Genomic DNA, 24323 nt, shown 5'->3' on the forward strand with positions numbered 1-24323 from the left:
GAGATAAAAGACAGAGCCCGTGCTCTAAGGATCTGAAGTTGTTCCTGTTAGGGAAGATGGCCCTAACAGGGACAAGCACAGGAGGGCATCGTGAGTGTCCCACGAGACGCTTGGAGTTGGCATTTGGTGGCACACCATGTTGTTTACACAGCAAACTGCCTTCACAGTAGTGGATAAACCCCTGCAGCTGACTGTACGCCAAACTTTGGCCATTGACTCCTCCTTGCTGCCTCCCCACCTCCCCCTCATTCTGTTCCATGATTTAGGAACAAACCTTAGGAGGAAACCTTGGGGGCTCTGATTCAACATGTTAGGCAGTCTGTTTTACTCTGTGTTGGTGCTCTGCCAGAGAGCACCCATTTCTTAAAGCGTGTGCATGTATGTGTGTGTCTGTCTTTCTGTGTCTCTTTCTGTTTCATAAAGACACAGAAACAGACACAGACAGACACTTTGTGTGTGGTATATGTGTTCATGTGGGAGGTATATATGTGTGTATGTGGGTGTATTTACATACATCTGTATGAATATGTGGAGGCCAGAGGTCAACCTTGAGATTCGTCCTTTAGCCTGCTCTACCTCATTCTTTGAAGCAGAACCTCTTATTGAACCTAGATCTCATCAATTCATCTAGACCAGTTGGCTTATGAGCTCCATGAATGAGTCTGTCTCTGCCTTGCCTCCTCCTGAAGTCCTGGGATTATAGAGTTGCCTGGTCTTTACGTGGGTTCTGTGGATCTGAACTCAGATTCTCATGCTTCTGTGGTAGACATTTTACACACAGAGCCAAATCTCTAGCTCCTAAAATAACTTTCAAGCGTCTAGAAATTTCATTTATTTATTTAGTTATCAATTGATCGGTCTATGTATCTATGTATCTATCTATGTATCTATCTATCTATCTCGATCTATCTATCCATCTATCTATCATCTATCTATCTATTTATCTATCTATCATCTATCTATCTATCTATCTATCTATCTATCTATCTATCTATCTATCTATCTATCTCTATCATCTATCTATCTATCTATCTATCTATCTATCTANTTTGCTGTTTTCTTTGATCAGTGCATTTATTTTCTCTATGGTGTCCTCAGAATCTGAGATTCTTTCTTCTATCTCTTGTAGTCTATTGATTATGCTTGTTTCTGTAGACTCTGCTCGTTGGCCTAGATTTTCCATATCCAGCTGTTCTTCCCTTTGTGTTCTCTTCCTTGCTTCCCTTTCAGTTTTCAATTCTTGAACTGTTTCCATAACCTGTTTGATCGTTTTTTCTTGGTTTCCCAGGGTCTCATGTACATATTTACTTAATTCTTCGAACTTTTTGTTATTCTTCTCATCCATTTCTATAAGGGTGTTTATTACATATTTTTTAAGGGATTCTATTGCTTTCATAAAGTCGATTTTTTCCACTTCTTCTGTGTTAGGGTGTTCAAATCTTTCTGTTGTAAGATCTTTGGGATCTGGTGTTTTCATGTTGTTTTTCTGATTATTGGGTGATGTTCTGCCTTGGCGCCTGCCCATCTCCTCCTTTCAATGCTATCTAATTTGTCTTTTAAAATCGGATCAGGTTTCTCTGCTGGCCAGAGGCTTCTCTTACTAATTGCCCTTGCTCTGTTTCCTGGCTCCTGCCGGGGGCCAAGAACCCTCTCACCCCTAAGAAGGGTTTTCCGGAAAAGGTCCCGGCTCCCTGTTTGCCAGGGCCCTCGCCAACCAAAGGCCTACCTCTTTGATTTAATTGTATTGGGGCGATGTGCTCTCGGTGTTGCGCGCTGGTCCCTGCTGCCTGCGACCTCTGCCACCGCGCCGGTCCCCTCCAGTCTTGGCCGCCGCCGTCGTTGCCTGCCTGCGCCTCCCAGCTCCGTCTGCCGGCGCCTGCGCCTCCCAGCTCCGTCTCTCTATCATCTATCTCTATCTATCTATCTATCTATCTATCTATCTATCTATCTATCTATCATCTATCTATCTATCTATCTATCTATCTATCTATCTATCTATCTATCTATCGTGTGTGCCATGACACATGTGTTGAGGTCAGAGGACAGCTTGCACGAGTCTGTTCTTTCCTTCTGTCAAATGGGTTCTGGGAATTGAACTCAGGCCATCAGACCTGGAAGGCAAACACCTTTATCTGCCGAGCCATCATGCCAGTCCTAATTTTTTTTGTCTCTCTTTTAAAGTAGTATATATACAAAGTATGACATAAAGGCTTCATTATGTCATCTTTATACCTATATGTCACTAGAGTTTGTGCTTATTCATCTCTCTCCAGTACTGCCTTTTCCAGATAATACCTATCTTAAATATCAGTACTGTCTCTATAACAGAGGGTTTTGTGACCTGGAAAAGGGGTCCCAAGAAAGGTTATAAGGTAGGGACATCTGGGATGCGTTTTGAAGGACAAGGACCCAAGGAGTGTGCATGCCAGTCAGCTCGTTTTCTGCTGTCCTTTGCTTTGTCTTTCTCTGTCCCCTCGCATTGAACTTCAGCCCATTCCCAGACCTTGGACAGCTCTTCTCTGCCTCAGGATGGAGCTCACTTCCTCTCATTTCCAGGCTGGGGCTCCCTGTGTGGTCTGAACACTAGCTGAGCCGAGCCGAGCACAGAAGTGCAGAGACAAGAGGGCACACAAAATAAATAGAATGCATCCGTCTTTGTTGTCAGGGAGTTTTTGCTCTCACAAGGGAAGCCAGGCAAATAATGCTGAGCCTCACAGGTGACAGGATCACATCCGTACATCGGCAGCCCGCACAGAAATAATTCCCCAGTAATTGGAGGGTGAGGCTGGGATCACTGAGTGACTGCGTCTGGGTGGTGATGGGTGGTTTGATAAAACGCTTAGTGGAGAGGGGAAGATACACATAGCAAAAGCCCAGAGGATGTTCGGCTGTGCAGAGATTCCCTGAGAACCCGAGGGCTGGTAGGATGAGGAGCATAGCCCAGAGGGACCATACACAGGGCAAAACTGGGCAGCAGGTGCTTGTTTGGCTAATGTGTAAAATGGAGGCTGGGTTGCAATAGGGAAGGAATGAGAGTTGGTAGAAGTGGACAAGGAGGTGCCGTGGCATTCACATCATAACCTCAGCCACTGCAGTTACACACAGAGTCACCATAATGGTTAATCTTTACCGTCAACTTAAATGAATTTAGAATCAAGTAGGAGAGGGGGAGACACACCTCTTTCCAGAGAAGGTTAACTCAGAGAAGGGAGACCTGCTCTGAGTGTAGGTGGTGTGTGCCTAGATGGAATGAAAGGGGGGAAAGAGTGAGGTCAGGTGAGTACCTGCATCCCTTTCCCTGTTTCTTGCTTACCATGAAGAAACCTTCCTGCCACAAGCTACCGCAGCAGTGATGTTTTGCACAAGTGTACAGACCCAGGCTCCATGGACTGAACCCTCTGAAACTGTGGTCCATAATAAGCCCTTCCTATTTCAGTTGCTTCTCTTGGTGTTGGTGCAGTGACCAAAAATAACAAATACAGCCATTCTCCCTGCCATGGTGGCCCAGCCGCTGACTTCAATTCATACATAATCCCATGGACCCATTTTCTTTTTGGAAGAGAATGCAAATGCTCTCTGTGCTGTAGCATGTTTAAGGAGACAGGGTCACTTAAATCCAGCTTTATAATGCCTGCATGGGCTACCACCACTGTTCCCATTACACTGGAGGGGAAACCAAGGCTGCAGGAGAGAACCTGGCTAATCAGAGACAAGCTGGAGAGTCAAGTCTACTGCTGGTGCTGAAGCCCATCAAATTTTCACTCTACCAAACTTCCTTAGAAGTTGAGGGAGGAGTAGGCTTCGGGCAGGCTGGTGTCTCTGTTGACATGAGCACACCTCCCGAGTGGCTTGATTCTTCTGTGGTGAAAGGATGAGAAGATGCAGGAAAGAATGGAATAAGAGTCACAGATGTCACCACACAGGTCCCATTCGTCACCCCCCCCCCAGCCACTTACTCTCAGCTTCACTCTGCTGCACTTTAGGAATCTCCTCAGTAGGGAGGTGGTACCCAGGGAGCTGCAAAAGTTGTCGCTACCCTCCAAGGCTCTATAGGTCTTTATCTACCGCCTCCTTTTTCCATTACAGATTTTCCAACAGGCTTAAAGCTTATTAATAGGAATTCTGGTTTAGCGAGAGCTGTTTGTTTGCCATCAGGGAAGCCTTGAACCTGCCAGGAACGTGTGTAATGCCATTTTGAGAAAGTGGAGCCTAGAACAGATGAGAATATGAAGACAGGAAATGGAAGGGTCTGCTAAAATATCACTGCTTGTGAGAAGAAGAGTCTCGTGGACACAAAGACAAGGTGAATCAGAAGTTCAAGGAAGGAGAGATTCTTGGACAGGACTTGAGTCTGAGAGAAAAGATGTCAGAGAGCCTCTTGGTTAGAGATGCTTTATAGATGATAACTTTCATTGTCCCTCCATCTCCTGTGACCGTGGCGGACATCACTAACTGATCATAACTCCTACCCTAGGTTCACTGGTTCCTGAACACAGCAGTCTTGTTAACTCACGGGTCTTATGCATATGTGAAGTCCTCTCATGGTTCCTGCTGTTCTGTGCATTTCAGAGGACTCAGTAGAAGTATTTGGAGAGTTCAGAAGGTGAAGAACAAGCTGTTTTGTTCATCTTTGCTTCCCGGGGTCAAGAGGAATCTTCTGTGATAGCAAGAACTACAGGACAGAAGACAGGTTAGGCAAGGAAGGGGTAGATTCCGACATGGAATTAGTCTTTAATTAGATAGTAATTGAAGTCATGTGAATAGAGAATCCGTTTCCAAAAGAGTGAGCATCTGGGGAAAAGAGCAGATGGCTTATTGCTGGAGGAAAGAAAGGCGCTTACGATGCTGGAGCTGGCGAGGATAAAGGTCAAAGAGCCTTTCCTTTACTCACCTAGGAATGAAGTCCATCTTACCAGATCCCTACCTGGAGCCCTTTGGAACCTGCAGAAACCCCAGAACTTCTCTGACAGACTATAAAACCCAGTGTTGCTTTCTTCCCTTTGGATTGTGAATGGAGATTAGTGACTTTTGGGACCGCCCTCCTCTTGCAGGCCCTTGCGTACCCCTCTTTTACTCTAGTCCACCCCACTCTTCATTCCACGCTATGACTTTTCTCCTCTTTGGCCTGTTTCCATTTCTGCCTCGCGTGTGCAGAGCAGAGAGCCAGGAACCGTGAATGGCATCGCGTCTTTCTGATGGTTACCTTGACTAATCACTCTGACACTTTCAGGCTCTGGGATAATTATTCTTGCAAAGTCAAGGTCCCCCCTTCCTCTCGGTGACCTGGAATTGCCCTTTAACAGTGAAAATACCCTGAGCTCTAGAGCGACTTCTCCACATCAGCTCGGAGACACAGTGGCAGTGAGAAAATCTCCCCTTTTAATGGGGGGAAATATCGCCCTCGTAAGTCTTTACGCAGCGTACTTTGAGCTTAATGCTCACTTACCAATTCGCCTTTATAACTTCCATATTGAGTGAATTAAGTCCTCCATGCGGGTAGTTATTAAAGAAGTGATAAGTGCTTTATAATTCAGTAAAGGGTGGCCTGGCCATTTCATGTTTTTCTAAGGAAACGGAGCACCCGAAAGCCAGTGCTCTCAACCCCCGAGGCCAGCTGATCTTAGGCTCAGAGCTCAGATGGTCACATCTCTTCTCAGCTAGCTGCTTGGGCCAGATTGAGACCCATCTTCGTGTCCAGGTTCTCCTCCAGGGTCAGAGTCAATGTCTGTGCTCTGCCACGGGCTCCTTCCATTCCTTTTCTGTCCCGTTGCAGAGCTAAGGTGTCTAGCAGAGTTTGGAGTTTAAGGACACAGTTAACTCTCCTCTGCATGCAGGAGACCGTTTCTCAGGGCCACATGAATTCCAGGCTCTCATCCCCAAGCACAGACATGGTTATCTCTATGTCTTAGTCTCCTCAGATGGCTGAAAAAGATGCTGGTCCCCATGAAGACCTTCGGTAGCCATAGTCTTTTTACGATTTGATGCAAGGTCATGTTCCAAGGAGTAGCGATCATTTATTACTTTATTTGTTTGATACCTGCCAGGATCTGGCCTGTTGTAGGCTTGATAATGAACCAGAATGATAGTTATGGTGATATCTTTGTTCAATCTACCCTTACACCCTCTCATACAGTTCAGCTGCTCTCCCGGAGCTTGCTCTCCACCACCTATATACAGGAAATCACACAAGTAAGGGATTATGACTATTGGGACAAAGGGAATATCTAGAGCAGCATTGTCAAGCTTTGGTGCTCTTGGCATTTTGGGTTGGAAAACTCTTTGCTGTGGGGGTCTGTCCTGTACACTGTAGGCCTCTACCCATCAGATTCTAGTTCCACCTCCCCAAGAAAGGCAAAAATGTCGCTAGGCATTGCCATATGTCCTCAGTGGGACACAGCCACCCTGGCTTGATGACTGTTCATCTAGTGGAAGGTTATAGAAAGTGATTGTGGCTAGGCTGATAAGGAAAGGCCACAGCGGCAGTGACAGTTTAGAAGATGCTTTAGTGGCATCTTAGCTAAAAGAAGCAGGAGATGCAAAGGCCCTGCTGGAGGGAGGGAGCCTGTGGTCCGGGAAGAAGGCAGACATCACTGAGGAAAAAAACAAGTAAACTAAAAGGAAGCCTTGTTTGAGCTGGGGTGGAAGCGGTATGAGCCACACCATATAGCACATTGTTGTCCTCCGTGAAGTCTGAATTTTATCACAACTGCCAAGTGCAGAAAATAAAATCGCTGGAGGTTTGTGTACTCGTTTGTTTATGTTCACATCTATCATGAGTTTCAAAATGCTCATGCAGGCTTCCGTGTGGAAGACAGATTTACTCAGGCTGAGTAGAAGCGGTGGCCATGTTTCAGAGGGAATGGCCTTTGTCAGAGTTAGTGGTGTATGCTCTTGACACTGGATTGCTGGCTGTTTAGGTACCGAGAGGGGAGAGGTGGTGGAGTTCTGTTTGCACACTGAGTGGTGCTGATGCAACTTACTAAGATAAAGTTCAGGAACAGAAAGCAAGGGCTGTTATTGGATAGGATAGGTTACAGCTTGAAAACCTGAATTAGGAAGGAAATCTGGCTAGAGGCAACCCATTGAGGCCATGACATCATATAGATAGGGCTTACAGCCAAATGCCTGGCTGAGATCATCGTGGCCCTGAAGGGAACAAGTGAAAGGGGAAATTCAGGATGAGACCCAGCAGACACTGGCATTTAGGGATCAGACCAAGTATATAGGCTCGACAAAGGAGGGTAAGAAGGAATATCCAAGACTAGACAGCAACCAGGAGATTGTGCATCCAAGGTTGGAAAAAGAGTTTGTTTCAAGGAAAAGAGGGTGGTCAACTAGGTGAAATGCTGAGAAGAGGCTGGGTAGCTGCACAGTGGTGAGAGTCTGTTGGAGTCATCCCCATGGAAATACTGGCAGCCTTTCCAATGTGCTTCCTATAGATCAGACAGAGACAAATCAAGTTGAAACATCGAAGGGAAGTGAGAAAGCAGGATCTGTGAGTATGGATTCAATCTCTTGAAAATCGTTGCCACAGTGAGGGCTGTGGGCATGGATTGGTAGCTGGAGCAGGATAAGGGATCAAGATTTTATTCTTAGATGGGTTGTGATATGTAATGTTTTTATACTGAAGGAAAAGTATGCAAGGGGAGACAGAGAGAGGAAGGGGGAGGAGGGGGAGGAGGAGGAGGAGTTGTTCTGGAGAGGTAGGAGGTGGACGGCAAGGGAGAAGATCTGGGGGGATCTAGACAGCTAAACACTTAAGTTCTGGTGGGTCTCTGTGGGATTTATTGTTTCTCACTCACTCACTCTCTCAGATTTCTCTCTTTGAGCACTTGGCACAACACTGGAAATGTGAGTTCCTGGACACTGTTCTTGGAAAACTTATGATCTGGTAGCAGCCATAGTCACGTAGAAGGGACAACAGACTACATAGACGCAGGTGCCAAAGGCCATCTCTTCTTTGATTCTTATAAGGAAGTCCATTAAATTCTCAACATTGACCATGGGCATCAGACATGGCCCTGAGAGAGGGAGCTGTGTATAAGGTTTTTTTTTTTTTTGAGACTTCAGGGATATCTTTTGGCTTCTAGTTCCATATTGATTACCCAGATTCCTGCCGTACCTAAGACATTCGGCCTCTACTCTAAGACACATCCTTCTTGGGGATCATCAGGGTACTGTGGGGTCAGACCCCAGGTAACCAGCATGGAGACCATCTCGTATGGAGGTAGGGTGCCCTCCTGGAGGCTGCCCAGTTATGTACTTACCCTGAGCCTGCTGCCCCTTTTTGAGATTCTAGACATAAGTGGTAAACAAGACAGATCCAATTGGTGTTTCCATGCATTATGGTTCTAATTTAGATGCCTTTATGACAAAAATGTAATAAAATAATCAAATAAGACTATAGCACCTGGCTATTAAGGCCACAAAGAACATAGAGTTTGTGATAGAGAACTGGAGGAGAGACGGGGGTGGGGGTGGGGCTGTGAGTCCAGAGACACAGAGGGCGGACAGGCTTCTCTGAGCATGGGAGACTTCATTGGGCCTGGGCCCAGAGGGTTAACGGAGGCAGGGAAGTGTTCTTTGTAGAAGGTCCAGTTGGGAATACACCTGGTCAATAGGGACAGAAGCCAGGCCATCGTGGCTGGAGCCAACCTAACAAGGGGTGTGTGTCTAGAGGAAGGGCCTTGTTGGCAGGCCCATTATGCAGGGCCTTGCTTGCCATGGCACAATGCTTGGGATGGTTGTGATTGTAAGCGGAAGCCATGGAGACTTTGATTCCTCTGGCGTATAGACCGATGAAAGAAAAGAGTGAAAACAGGAAGAAGCTGGTGGTTATTTGGCATTGCTGATAGTGGGCAAGCTGGGTTCAATATCCTATCACGGCCCAAATGACAGCAATGAGAATAGAGAGGCATATAGGCTGGGGTAGGGAGGCCAGTCTGCTCAGGGCTTAGGACAGAAGACTCTCCAAAGGGAACAGGTTGACTTGCAGGTAAAATCTCACTCTGTGGAGTTAGATCTTTCTTAGTGAGGGCGGCAGAGAGATTGCACCCTTGATCTTTTCTTGTTAGGACGCAGCATTTCAGTACCCGAAGAACACAGGTGTGCACACATACATTCCTTATTCCTGGCACGGGCTTTGGAACTGATCAGGAAGCTTGCACAGATGCCGTCTCTCCCATCTGTTCTCCATAAGATCTGAATGCTCTTTTCGGTGTCTGAACGCGGGTCCCAGATGTGGGGCTGGCATACATATACTTGTAGGCTGCTGTCCTAATGTCTTGGCATGCTGGAGTTGCCATCTCAAACCACTATCCCCTTTCTACCCGTGTCCCACATGCCTCTGGCTCTCAGGTCTGGTTCTCCAGGCAGCTAATTCTCCAATTGCAGCTGTTAAGGGAAGGAGAGTTGGTAACTCGGCTAGCATGATCCCAGGCAGCTCCTCCCCAACCTCGCTTGGGGCCGGAACTCCATGGAGCTGTTGTTCTCAAAGATTTGTTTATAATACTAAACATATCAGATCATTGAAAGCTAATGCTGCCGTCTGGATCACTATGCATAATATGCCTAGGTAACAAATCAATTTCCTCATTGCTCTATAAGACTCCGAAGTCAAATAAATGCACAGCAAATTGTGTATGTGTAGTCTGTGTACACACACACACACACACACACACACACACACACACACACACACACGTGGGTTCTAATGCTGGCTCATTAGGAAGTGGACTTGCAGGTTCGTTTCCCCAGCAGCCAACTTACATTTCAGGTCAGGCCTTCCTCTTAGGACAAGACTCAGGCAGTTGATGGGAGCCCCAGGCTTATCTGGGGATACTGGAGAGAGGATATANNTATATTCTTTGTTTTTGAAGTTGTTTAGTTCTGTGTTAGAGAAGTGGGACTACACACACATGCACACACACGTCTCTCCAAGAAACCATTTCTACTACCTGTTGCCAGGAGGCCAAGTCAAGAGTAGATACAATGGATATGATGATGTGAACATGTAGGTGTTACCAGGTAAACATGGATTATGACTTCACCTGAGAAATGCCATTTATGTGGTAACTTCGATCATCTAGAAAGAAGGATGAAGCAAAGAACAAGTATTTACTGTGTGTGTGCGTGTGCTTGTGTGCATGTATTTACTGTGTGTATGTGTGTGTGTGTGTGTGTGTGTGTGTGTGTGCTCTAAGAGGCCGCACAGCACACCGGAAGGAAGGCGGCTGCTCCACCTCTGTACCCGACTCCATTGTGATTGCAAAGAACAAACTAGAAAAGCAATGAAATGGACATGCCCTTCAAATCAGAAACCACATTGGGGAGGGGCCGACTGAGGCAGGGGAGTGAGTTCTGTGCTCCTGGAGAAGCCTCTGAAGGCGTCAGGGTGTCCGAGTCCAGCAGACATTGTTGCTGTGCTCTAGGGTTATCAGGAGAGCATGACTTGAACTCTGTGCGCTGGGTTTGAGGAGTCAGGGTGACATGGACTGCATTGTAAGGAGAGGAAAAGAGATGTAGCAAGGGACCTGACAATGCAAAAGTTTTATTTTAAATTTAGTTGTCTGGCAAATATGGTTATGGAGAAAAGCTCATTAATATCTGTGTGAAGTCACACTGAAGAACAGCAATGTGACCGGAAGGGAGGAGAGGGAAAAGGTTGGAGAAGAGGCAGTGCCGGACATACTGTGTCTGCAGAAATGGTGATACCAAGTCCTGTCCACCAACTTCCTGCCTTGCCAAGTACCCAAGTGACCAGAAAATTTTGGCTGGGGCACGGTACCCTGACCCTCTTGTGGGCTTCTTACTCCTTAGTTTTCTCAAGTTATATGGCAGCAGATGTCTGTGTGTTCTAGAATTTTCTGGATAGAGGACTAAAAACATCAAATACTGGGGTCATAAAGGACACATGACATGTCTTTAATTAAAATATGGAGCACACAGTCTGTACCAACTGATTTTCAGATTCTTGGATGTTGCCAGGTCATTTCCATATTGGCTCAAGTGAAACAGAAAGAGGAAGAGAAAGCTGCGGGACAAAGTATCATCTAATTTATTCTAGCACAAAAGGGCTTTGTATCCTCAATTAATACTTAATTTGTGCTTTGTCATATTCCCAAATGGGATCTGAGTCAGGAACCCTGGTCCTGGGTCTCTAGGACTCAGAGATGCTATTGTGCATTCTGAAGAGGGGCTGTGTTTCTCATGCTGTGGGGGAGACTGCTTAGTCAGCCCTTGGCTATACCCCACCTAAGCCCTGTTCTGTGAGGTCCATCTTGACTCCCATGGAATTTCTGAGCTGCACCTATAAGCCTGGCATGGCTCCAGAAGTCTCTGTTGTCATGGACCATCCCCCTCTGTCACACTCTCTGGGAAAGGGGTGTGCACAAGGTCCAGGCAGAGTGGACTTTGCAGTTTCGAGAACAGTCCATGTGAGAGTGTGGGGGCAGGCCATTGAGAGGAGTGTGGGAAAAGGTTCACGGCAAGCAGATATCGTCTATAACTCGTTCACATTCCTGGATTGACACAGAGTCCTGAGAGCCGTGGCTTTTGGATTTTTCTTCTAGACTCACTGGACCCAGGAGCAGGGCTGTTTTTTTTGGGGGGAGGGCACAGACTCCTAGTGTTGCAAAGCAGTCATTTTCAAAAGTGACGTTTTAAGGCCTGGGACTCTAGCTTCAATAACAACTTTGACAGGTACTTTATGTGAGAAGGCAAAGGTCTTCAAGTCAGAGCTGGGGACCTCTGGGGCAGACACTTTGCTCCAGTCTGTCCTGTATGTCTCTGTCCCTACCCACCAGATGTTAGCGTTATTCTTTCCTCAGTTGTGAGGATCAAAACTGTGTGTAGACAGGGAAAACGTTCCCCTGGGAGACAAAATTACCTCCTCTTGAGAATTTTGCTGTTAGCATTATAACGTGGAAACAATTGATATAAGGTAAGGGAGAGAACCCAAGTTCAGCATTTTGGTCTCTGTCTACCCTCTCCTCCCTGTCCTTGATTGGCACAGGTGATGCTGGGTGGATGCATGGCTGTGGGTCACTGGAGGGGTCACTTGTCATGCATCTTACCATCTTCCCACCATCTCTCTGAGTGCCTGCTTCCCTCCACACCCCACAGCAGGCTTTGTGAGACATCTGTGGGTAGCACCAGTCTGGTTCTTGTCACGAATCCTTTATTTGAGCCCTGACCTTCCTTCAAAGATGCATCCTTATTGAACTGGAGTACCCAGGAAAAGCGCCAGACATGAAGAACCCTATGTACTGGCACCAGGTTCTGCCTTCCCTATTTGGCGTTAATGAAACCTTGCCAATTCTACTCTCTTACCTCATCCTATTCATTTATTATACTTCGTAGATCCAGCCTTTTCCCACTGAAACTTGTGGCCTTCTAAGAGCAGCCAGCAGAGTTACCATAAGTGACCTCCCTTGTTTGGTACCTAGCAGTGAGTCATGGAAGACTTGGCAGGCCATGGCCAATGTCATTTGCAAATGGCAAGGCTGTACCTCAGCTGGCATGCTTCTCCTCTGTCCTGTTATTACCCACCATGGTGTTTTCTCTTTTAAAGATCTATCTATCTATCTATCTATCTATCTATCTATCTATCTATCTATCTACACCTATATATATGTGTGTATGTATATATATATATGTATATTTGTTGCTGCTGTTGTTGTTGATAGTGTTGTGTGTGTGTGCCTGTGAAGACAACCAATCAGAGCTAGTGCCCCATTTTCATCTCGTATATTTCTAAATATTATATTCAAGTTGTTAGATCCAGTGGCAAGTGTCCTTTTCCTGGTGACTCATTAGTGCTTTCCTGAAGTTTTCTTAGAAGTCATGAATGATAGGTTTCCTGTCCTTCTACCCTTCTGCCATAATAGGGCATTAAAATCAATGATGGACCTACTCTTCTTTTTATTTTTAATGAATTATGGCCAAGAAATGATAACTTCTAGCAGAAGCATGACGCCATCTGCACTCAAAAACCAAGAAAAGAATTCTCATAAAACTCCCATAGTGTCTTCCAAGGCCTCCTCTGTATCCAATCCTACAAGGGCTCTTGGGTGGGGTTGTTATTTTTAGTATTGTGTGGTGCTGGGACTGAAGTCAGGGTCTCAGGTGATCTAGGTGAGTACAGAGCTGTACTTCCAGTCCCTTAAGAATTTTTTTTAACACACTCCTTCAATTTTCAGGTCATCATTAGGAGGCAGACATTTCATCACCCCCATTTGACAGCAGAGAAAAGGGAGGCAGAGACAGGTGAAGTGGCGTGGACAGAGTGTCTTTGGTGGAGTGCTCCTGGGGCTAGGATTAGCATCCTGGCAGCCTTGCTCTAGCTGGGGGTTGGCAACCTTTTTATCTATAAAGAGCCAGAGAGTAAATCCAGGCCTTGCAGGCCATATGGTCTCTGCAGTGATGGTTCAACTTTATAACATGGAGGTAACTATAGATGAGCACAGAAATGTAGATTTTATCTAATTCTTATATTTCACAAAATAGTTTTTTCTTTGATTTTTTTTTTAAAAAAATCAAAATATGAAAATGTATCTTCTTGAAGCTATGTTTAAGAAAACAGTGGGCTGAATTTGACCCCAACCCATAGTTTGCCAATGACTGTTCCAGAGCCCTGACCCCCCTCACCTCTCTGCAATGTGGCTGTCACACTGCTGCTCCCTGTCTGAGGAGCACTCAGACACCAAAGAGGATGCTGGGGTTGTTATTTAATTTGCTGGAGGACTCCATATCGAAGCTCCACTCCTTTGCTGCTTCTTAGTGCGTGGCGAGTCTAGGAAGGATCCGTTTGTAAGCATAAATCATAAAGACTGAAATGAATGAAGTCCCAGAATGCAACGAGAGTCATCTCTACAATCATCAAAGCACACTTATGGAATGCTAATAGGGGCCAAGAAAGTGATTTCATTTATTTAAACAATTTGATTGATAGCTACTTGTTGGAAACGGATCCACGGAGGAAGCTGAGCTCCCATGGATGGAGAACATGCTGGATAAACACTGTGATCTACTTGGTATTTGACATGGCTCATGGCCCGGGAATATGAACTGGAGGGGCTTAGTGGCACAGGTGGTCTTATTCCTCTTGGCTTCCCTTTGCATCTGAAATGTTGTCAGTGTTCCTACCTTGGTGAGACAGGGGCATGAAAACTGCCTTGAAACCATGAGGCTTCCTGAGAGAAGGCGTCCGAGTTAGAGGCCAATGCCAACCTGGCCACCTGGTCAGTGTCCCCAACAAATGCCAGTGTCTCTGGCTGCTCCATAGGAGCTCTGGGAGAATGTGTTTCAAAATGGGCTCTTGGCATACCTCGTCACTGTGCGGTTCTGAAATGCTGCCAGAAGTCCTGGCAAGCACAGCCCTGTTGCCTTCTTGGCTCCAGTTGGACTGGGCGGCAGATGGCGGAACCACTGGTGTGGTCGGGCAATGGAGGAGCTGTCTGGGGGAAAAGTGGTGGTCACATTTCTGGCAAGAGTGTGCCTTAGGTAACTGTATTCTTTACTGCAATGGTACTTAGACCTTTTGTCTATTGCAACTTCTGGATACTGAGGAGAGAGGCAGGTTCCTGGAGGGCTGGGGTGGATCATTTCTTAGGATCTTCTGGCACTCCATGGAAGGTCGTCTTTCATACAATATCAGAGTAACAGAAAGGTCTAGGTAGTTATCAGTTCAATGGTTTTTGACTTGAAAACTCCAAAAGCGGCAGTGAAGAAATGTCGGTCCTTTGTCAGTATTGAGGAACTAACAAAAACTAGACCAATACTCATGACAAGCCTTACATCATAGCAATAGCCTTGAGTTTTCTAACTTTGAGATTGAGTTGATGTACTGGGCCAGTTAACACTGGCTTGTGTCTGTTGATAAAGAGCCTCAATTCACAGCAATTTTTGTCTTTGGTTGATCTTAGAATACGAATTAGTTATTATTTAATAAATGTAGTCTTGCTGGACACAGCCCTCTTTAAAAATCAAGATCTCTCGAAGGAAAGCTCTAGAAAGAGTCAACTGTGGTAGAGAAAGGAGGAACTGCTGTGGTAGGGTCCGTCTCCTTCACAAAGAAACAAGAGTCTCACAGTGGTTAAAGCGTTTGCCTCATCTGCAACAGAGTCTCAGAGGTGAAACTGAGCCTGCTTCCCAGGGTTTCCATGTTGCGCTCTTCCCATGTTTCTCTGTGGCACCCCTGAGTCATTAGGGGGCCCCATCTCTGGAGTCACTTTTCTGTCATCCCAATCCATTGGTTTCCTTGAGTTCCCAATGGAGTGAACTGTGGTCGTGTAGATGGTGTGGTCTTCTGTGCCCTTGTGGGCCATGCATGTCTTTCTCCTCATCTTGTCTGTTCAGAAGCCATCCTCTCAGATGAGCCACCCCTCCCTTCCTAAAACCACGTCATTTATATCGTCTTGCTGCACAGGCATGCAGAAAATAAAAAAAAATAAATAAATAAAATAAAAAGAGTCTACAAAGAGCCTGACCTTAGAAAATCCTGAAGAGGAACAAGAAGGAAGTAAAATAGAATCAAAATTTGGGGGGGGGGTATGGATTTGAAGTGTTCTGGAGCTGGGAGTGGATGCTGAGCGCTCCGTCCTCAGGCTACACACGGAGGAGCCGTGAGTCCTTTGCTTCTGACCATCCAGAGGGAGAAGCTGAACTCAAAGTTAATTGGTGATTTGTCAGAAGTCATGGCTCATGCTCCAGGCTTGAAGCTCAGATCTGACTATAAAGTTGGCATCCTGCCCCTGGCCGCAGTGTCCTGACCTTTCCTCTCTCCCTGCAGACACATAGAGAACTGGCGAGGCCTGCACACGCTCAACGCTGTGGACATGGAGCTCTACACGGGACTCCAGAAGCTGTGAGTACCCTGGGGTGGCTTGTGGAGCAACAACTGGGATGCTGGCCATCATCTTTGGGGGTGCAGTAGCAGGAATGGGAAGTCTTCTGTCTCGGTGCCCCCCCCCAGTCAGGAATCTTTTCTGGGGATGATTGGCATCACCCATTTAGGGGTTGTCAGGGGCCACCTTAATCTGAATAGGCTTGGGGGTTATCTGAGTTTAGCATTTCAAGGCAGCCTTGTCCCCATGCCTGCTGGGATTGCGTTCTTTCTCCATTCCTGTGCTTGGCACAGCCCCATACCCCATTCCCAGTGTTCCAGTGTTCCAGTATCCTTCACAACTGCAGTGAACGTCAGGGCTCTAGGCAGGGAGGACCAGGTGTGAGGAGGAGAAGGCACACGAGACTGAAATCTCCTTGTCTTTGGGGCACCAGGAGCCTGATTCTCAACTGCTGCTCAGGATGGGTAGTGACTAGCTGCCATCAGTGATTGCTCATGTTCCAACCCTCACCCAGTTCTCCAAAGGAATTGGGCTTGTGTCTCTCACTGAGCCGCTCTTGGCCATCTAGGGTGACTAGCAACGAAGAGAGCCACAGCCTACTCACAGGGGAGTCTATAGCCTTCTTTCCGGCTCTGGAATTCTATTGACCTTCTTTTCTCTCTGCTTAGGACCATCAAGAACTCTGGACTCCGGAACATTCAGCCCAGAGCCTTCGCCAAGAACCCCCACTTGCGTTATATGTGAGTAGAACTGGATTTTGGGAGGCAGGGGTGCATGCATGGAGATGCACCCTGGACCGTGAAGCTGGCTTTAATATTTGTTGACCTTGGACAAAGCCTTTACCTTTCTTAGGTCTTCAGTTTTACCTCCTTAGCATAAGCATTTGGGACTCAGTAACCTCAAAGGTTTTAAGTAGAAGTAATCCAGGGCTGAGTGGGAGAGTCTCTTGGCTTGCGAGTTTGTATCTTTTATAATGAAATTTTCAGTTTTATGGGAATGTAAATGACAGGGACTTAATATGGACCTGACTCTTCTGAGAGTGTGCGTAGGTAGTAGGGGTGTGTATGTGCGGAGGTTGGGGATTACAGGAAGAAGGAAAGCAAGACCAGACCAAGTATGAGAAGAGTCTAGATTCAATACAGAAGAGCTTCGAGAAATGGAAGCATCTACATAAGATCACAGGTCTTGGTTTGGGATGGGACAGTGGACACATGATGATGGGTATCTGTGCCTGTTTGTGCCACCCTCACTCTGTATTCCCTCTTTGCCATGACTGACTAGTGGAATAAATTCTTTAGGCAGACCTCAGAAGAGTGGAATCATCCACATGTATGCTTCTTCTCCAAGTCTAGGTCTGGGTAGGCAGACTATGAGATTTGGAGGGAGGGCAGTTATTTCTTGTGCCTCAAGGGAACATGAAAGAAAACCTCCAGTAAGTGATCAAGGACAAGACAACTGACACCTCCACAGGGGTATACCAGTTGTCTGGGTCAGCTCTCTCGCTCAAGAAGAATAGCCTTGTGGATCTTCAGTGCGTATACCCCAAAGAGCAGAGAGTATGCATGAATTGGATGGTGTTGGGATCCACTGTGGAACAGAAGCAGAGGACCTACTGGCAGGCTGACTGGTCTTTCGTTGGCCACTGTAGTTGGCACTTGATAATGGAAGGCAACTTTCTGGGTAAAGATTTCTTATAAAGAAGCAGAGCTTCTAAGGGATGCTGTGAAGAAGTGGCAGGCAGCGGGTGTAGGGGGTCAGAAGAGATTCTGAACAATTATGGTTGGGGAGTGGTTTCTTTTTACAGAGGTCCCGGCTATACTCTCAGGTTTGTGTGTTTTCCCAAGCACAGGGTGAATAGTTATTTCTTTCTTTCAGTCACTTCTGTTTTGTGTGGAATTTTCTTTCTTCCCTCTAGAAATAGCAAGCTCCCTGGCCATTGTTTGGGACCATTTGTATTAACAATGGGGGACCAAGACCTCCCTTTTAACTGTCTAGCTCAGCTCTTGCTCCCTTGCTATGGTTTACATCCCATGGCACAATTTTCCTGATGTGTGTGTTCTTCACAGCTATTGGTAGAGCGCTGCAACCAGAGAAGGGCCTTGGACCAGATGTTCCAGGTGTTTATTTTATTGGGGATTCGAGTTTCATTGTAAAACTTCCCAAGGGAAAGAGCTTTTGACATCGGAGAGCTCTCCTTTTTCACAACATTCAGAGGTCGTGAAACCACATGTTCTTCATGGTCGATCAGGTGGGGACAGTTGGGGCTGTGGAAGCACATGACGGTTCCAGCTGACTACTGTTATACGAAGTGCAGCCCAATGTCACCAGACTTACTCAAGATGAGCTAAAGCACCAGCACCCACCCAGAGTGCTCTGTTAGATATGGTGGGTGCTCCAGAGGAGGCTGAGGGTGACAGATCCACAGGGCGAGGCATACAGTCTGGCACATCGGTAAGGTTTTATGAGTGAACTCCGGCCATTTGTGAAGACACACCCCAAATCCCTACTGAGTGAATTTCCCGGCAGCTCTGGGACATTTTCTCCTGGCAAATGGTCCAGGTTTCGCTCCTCTCTCACAACATCTTCTATTTCTGTCTTCTAAATGCATTTACAAGTCTTCGGGCCCCAGCTGAGCAATCACAAGGCGATCACTTACTCCAACACTAATTGCCAAGCCCTGGCTCGGCTGCTATTTCTCCCCCCACTTTTTTTTTTAAAGGGAAATGTCTGAGAAGATGTTTCTTCTCCCCTCTGTACAGAAGAAGAAACAATAAGTGGTATTCTGGCCCAAGTCATCTCAGTCATCTGATGGGTACTGTCCTTCACACAGTCCTTCAGCAGTGAAGCTGTCCCTGTGACCAGTAGAATTATTCTCCACATCAGAAAATGAGCCTGTGATGTCAAGGTCAAGGTTTGACAGCAAGCATCCCTAGGTCGCCTTAAGGTCTATAAGTGACCATCTCCTATTGGCTGCTTCAGCTTTCTTCTCTCTTTTGCTGGACATGCAAAACTGAGATATTCAGAAAGACCTTTCTGGGGGACTGGATGTTTTTTTTTAACTCTCTTATGTAGATCAGGGATCCTCAAGCCTAATGACTTTTCAACTTGATAATGGAAACATTGGCTTGCTAATTGAGGAAAAGGGCAGTGTCTCTTCTAGGCAAAGACTACACAACTAATGTCCTGTATGGCTTGTACCCTAGCAAGTAGAGTTCAGAAATTATGCTTACTAGTAATGATAATGTGTTCTGCTGTTGCTGATTACAGAACCCAGTGGGAGAGACAAGATGTTCTCAGTGCCTTCCCTGACCTGTCTTTATCCTGGAGCAGCTGGGTTGCTGTTCCACACATTCCAGCTCCCTCATGCCTGCAGTATACCTGTTTTCAGTATCTGCCGTCTGCTCTCCTTGACTATGGATGCATCAACCTGGATACATTTCTTTCTTCTCTCTGCTCCGTCTCTCTTGCTTTAGACTCTGTGTAGAGCTTTCTAGGTGCTTCTCATCCCAGGTGCGACCTCAGCAATGGATAAGTCTCTAGCGTCCTTACTTGTAAATGTCTAGAGGCCACATCCACTAACACGACTGAATATGGATTATCTCCTGAGTCTTCCAAGACCCACTTCTGTGGCTGGTTCTTTTTCCCCTTTAAGTTTCTGTAGTGTGGGTCACATACAGACTGTGTCTCGTTGTGGGGGGGCGTACCTCGTGAGCAGAGTAATGTAGATGCCGTCTATGGACTGTGCCCCAGTGATGGTGTTTCCTTCATCTTAAAACACTCCCTGATTTCTGGGGTACTTAATGCATACACATACTTCATCTCACCAAGTTCTCGTAGCCATCCTGGTGGCTGCTGTAGGAAGCTTGATTTCCAAGGCACAGAGAGAGCCTTATTGGTAAGTAGCAGAAGCAGAAACCTGCCTAGGTTCTTACATTCTCTTTCTAGGAATCTTCCTATTATACCTATGAGTGAGAAGGCCAACAACAACAAAACAAACCAATCAACCCAACCAACCCTGTGGCCTTGTTGAAGTAAGTAAAAAAACAAAACAAAAACCAACCAAACAACCAAACACAACCCCCTAAGATTCTTACAAATTGCACTAAAACTACAAGTCTCTAGGGGAGAGATTGCTTAGCTAGTAAAGTACTTGCTGCATTTTCTCTCTAGAGTCCATCTAAAAAAATCCAGACATGGTTTTGGAATCCCAACACTGAGGAGGTAGAGACAGGCTTGTGCTTCCTGGCCAGCCAGTGCAGCTGGATCAGCCACCCCAGGCCCTTGAGAGAGTCCATCTCACAAAAACAACAGAACCGGCTCCCGAGGAATGACATCTGGAGTTGGCTTCTGATCTTCACATGCACACAAGTGTATGTAAGCACAAACACATGCTCATGCACACACTCATGTGCACACACATGTTCATGCCCATACAAACACATGCTCATGCACACGTGCATACACTCATGCGCACACACATGTGCACACACAATGCACATGTCTTAGAAAAGAAGAGAGAGAGGCTAATTACTATTCATTAAGAATTTACTATGAGCCAAGAAATGGACCTAGTGCCTTTGCAGATTTGGGCTCACATCACTCGGCATGGTGTTTCCCTGAGAGCTTCTTGGTCCCCATTCTGTGGATGAGCACACTGAGTCCTATAAGTCACTGTTGATTTCTCCTAAGGTCATACCATAAGCTAGTGTAGTAGTCAGGCTGAGGACTCAATCCCTCTGACTCTGAAGTCTGTGCACTTTCTTACATCCCCAAAGTGTTTCTTTCCTCTGGCTTTTTTAGCAAGTGCTTCCGACAGGGGTGTGTATGGGGGGAGAGCGGGGTGGGAGAGGGGAGGGACGTGGAACGTGGGGTCTTTAAAGTTTTATTAGAGAGCTGCAATTTCTCCCTGGAGATTTAGCACCATCCAGCCTCAAAGAGCTCGGCTGAGAAAGCCGTTTCGTCTCTTTCCCTATTCAGGTCGGATCCTGTACCAGCGGTTGCGTTACTAGCTGAATATCTTTATTGTGAACGATTTCTTAGTGTTAGCCTATGGCCTACTTACTTCCGAGAATATTTAACATAAGATTCCGGCAAGCCAAAGGAATTTCTTTAATTCCTCGGAGTTGGTCCTGGTGGGCTCTCGGTCATGTTCAGTTGTTATAGCCAGAAATTCGCTGGGTCTGTTCAGCTGGGAACCCCAGCTCCTGGCTGCTGGGTATGAGGGTGGGATAAGGCGGGAATGCCTCAGTTTGGACATGATTGTGGCAACGATGTTAGGTTTCCAAGGAGAGAAGGTCAGCACTGTTTAGGTGGGTAGGATAAAGGAAATGGCTGGAGGCCCCACCCGCCTGGTCACTGGCTGGACAGTATGCAATCCATTTCTCCTGAGGGAACGGGCATGCAAACATGGAGAGGCTGATTTATTATGTATTACAAACCACTAGAGGTTGAAATAGCCTGATTTTGGATTCCAGGCTGATAGGCTGATATTTTAATAATAAACGCCATGCCTGCCCCTTGCCTCTGCACTGAGCCTTCCCCCCCCCCCCGAGTCTCAGTGGGGTTGGTGACTGACAAGCTTGTCCCCTTACTGCCTCCATGCACGTGGCCTTCCTTCTCTGTCCTTTGTGGAGGATTCAGCCTCTGAATACTCTGTATTACTGATGGTCATGGACCAAGGGCTTTGGAGAGTCACACCTGAGATTTTTTACTCACTGTTGTTGACCTTAGGGAAGCTAGGGAAATACTGAGAGTTTGGAAGGAAGTATAAGATCCTCTCCTACTTAGTACTTTCAGAACCTTCAATAAGACAAGCATGGAAAGAGCTTAATTCAGCACATTGTGAAAGGCTCAGCACCCCCCACCTCACCACTCCCTCCCTCTTGTATCTGGTTTCAGAGATGGCAGATAGTTAACCTGGAAGGGCTGCTAGAAGTAATTCTCAAATTCAGATTCTTATCCCTGCTCCCAGCCTTGCCTCTTGGCTCTCTGTTCCATACCCCTATGTGGGTGGCTAATTCATGCTTAGCTTGGCCAAAGTGGGAGTCTTCCTTTGTTTGGTTTGGTTTCAAGACAGGATCTCACCATACCACTCAGGTTGGCCTCAAACCCAAAAGTTCTCCAGCCTCAGCTTTCTACAAGTTGGAAGGACAAGCCCGTCACAACCAGCCTGGTTCCACTTGTTACAGCTACAGTTCACTCTCAACAAAGCTGTAAGCATGATTTCTTTCTTTTTTTCTATTTTGAGACAAGGTGTGTTGTAACCCAAGCTGGCCTTGCACTCACTGTGTAGCTGAGGTTGGTTTGAACTCCTGATCCCCCTAACTCCCAAGAGAAGGAATGCAAGTATGTGCCCTCAGGCCTGGCTCAGAGTGATATTTTAAGCACATAGATTCAACAACGCCACTTCTCTGCCTAAAACCCTCCAATTACTTCTTGCTTTATTTATGTAAAAGCCCGAGTCAGGATTTAAGTTGTGGCTCCCGTCCCTGTCTAATTCCCGTGTGCTTTCTCCTTGCTCTCCCTGATGTAGACTCAAGCCTTCTCTGACTTCCTGGACATGCCAGGCTCATCCCCACCTTGTGAGTTTTTGTATCTGCTGATCCATCTGACCCAGAGAAATCCCCCAGCCTAGATCCGTCTAACCATGCTCACCGCCATTTTCTCTGATGTCTCTTGCTTTTCCAAGCCTTCTCTCACCACTAAAACTGAGGGGACTTTTCTTCTCTTTACAAACCTATCACTTTTTATTATATAGCGTGGCTTGATCATTTCCTTGGGTATTTTATTTTTAAAAATCCACCGACTGTTAGAAAAATAACCATCCAGTTATTTGTACGATGGTTTATACTTGATGTCCTCTACTGCAGTGTAAACTGCTGTGGGATAGAGACTTGGTATAATTCACTGTCTGTACCCAGTACCTAGGACCAGGTGAGTGACTCTCATTGGCCTTGATCAACCTCTGGATGAGAAGATGTCTTGATGATGGTGAAGATCTCACTAAGATCTCCATGTGTTAGAGCAGGAGCAAGGCAAGGACTAAATACTCCGTGTGGCCTTTCTTTCACATTACCCTACCAACTTGGATCCTGTTTCCCCAGCGTCCCCCAGACTTCTGTGTGTTGCAGAAACCATTGCAATCTAATTTAAAAATAAGGATGCTTGTGAATTACTGACATTCTAAGAATGTGAGGGACCGGGGAATAATCTAACAGTAGAGAATTGCTTATGGTGTATGAAGCCTTGAGTTTGATGCCCAGTTTTACAAATGCAACATAGCAGACTCCACCAAACCAACATGAGCAAGAATGAACAAAAATTAAGACTACAGAGCCAACAGCTGTGTCCTTACCATCCTGCCTCTCTGTGCCTCAGCTTCTCATTTGGAAAATGGGGATGATGTGCTTATTAGCAAGATGAAACATGTTGAGCCTTAGCAAGTATTAAGGAGAATGTCTGGCCCATAATAAGAATCAGTAAAAATGAGTTGCTATTTTTTTCCTTTGAGGGTGTGGTGGTCAGTTTCCTTATGTGGGTTAATAAATAAGCAGAGAAGTGTGATTTAAGAGGTCTTCATGTCCCCTCAAAGTGCTTCACGGTGCAGACAATTGATCAACACACAGATATGCTTCCTCTTCTTAAGATTTACCAATGTCAAAACAGTGGCACCTACTTTATTTTAACTTTTAGAGAGAGTGATTAAAGCAATAGATTTTATCCCAATATAGGGAAGTTGAGGACATAGCTTAATGATCATTTGCCCAGTTTGTAAATGACCCTGTGATCAATCCTTGGCATTAAAATAACATAAATTTTTATCCCCAGAGAAACCATTTTTCTGCACATGCACATACAGCTTTCCTGAAAATTTCAGAGCTGTTCAGACTTCCTTTATACCCGAGTTAGGAGCCCCTTTGGAGGGTGTTCCAGAGAGGTGCACAGTTGAGCCATTTAAAAAAATCATATTCCTAGTAGATGTGGTGGCATACTTCTGTAATCTCAGTACTTAGGAAGTGGAGGCAGGAGGATCAAAAGGAAAAGCATTTGTCAAGCAAGAGGAGTAGAGTTCAGCTCTTTAGAATCCATGTGAATGCCTGGTGGACACAATGGCTAGCCTGTAACTCCAGCCTCGGAAGGTGAAGCCAAGGGAAAACCAGAGCAAGTGAGTGAGACTTGCATTTGGGTGAGCTCTGGGTGTAACTGAGAGACCCTGTCTCAAAGAATAAGGTGCAAGAGTGACTGAGGAATATTCTGACATCAATCTCAGGCCTCTACATGCATGCATTCACATATACATACATGTACACCACCACATACATGTATGCCTGCACACATATGAACACACACATACACACACACACACACATCTTGTTTTCCTTCTTGGCAGAAGCTTCAGTAATTTTCCTGGTTCTCATGAGGCCACTTTGTAAGCAGAGACTGCTCTTTCATTTCTAGGCTGCTCAGACCCAAATAATC

General features: G+C 46.1%; 1 protein-coding gene across 3 annotated transcripts in view; it reads left to right on the top strand.

Moving 5' to 3' along the window:
- Nucleotides 1-24323, top strand: part of Ntrk3 (neurotrophic receptor tyrosine kinase 3) — a 367393-nt gene that overhangs the window by 41043 nt on the left and 302027 nt on the right. For all 3 annotated transcript variants that reach the window (XM_050154042.1, XM_050154043.1, XM_050154045.1), the window contains 2 exons: nt 15791-15865; nt 16514-16585. In XM_050154042.1, coding sequence (XP_050009999.1) covers nt 15791-15865; nt 16514-16585 — 147 coding nt within the window. The remainder of the gene's footprint in view (nt 1-15790; nt 15866-16513; nt 16586-24323) is intronic.

Source organism: Alexandromys fortis, unplaced genomic scaffold, assembly GCF_014885135.2.
Source record: "Alexandromys fortis isolate MF-2015 unplaced genomic scaffold, M_Fortis_MF-2015_v1.1 scaffold_86, whole genome shotgun sequence".
Taxonomy (NCBI): domain Eukaryota; kingdom Metazoa; phylum Chordata; class Mammalia; order Rodentia; family Cricetidae; genus Alexandromys; species Alexandromys fortis.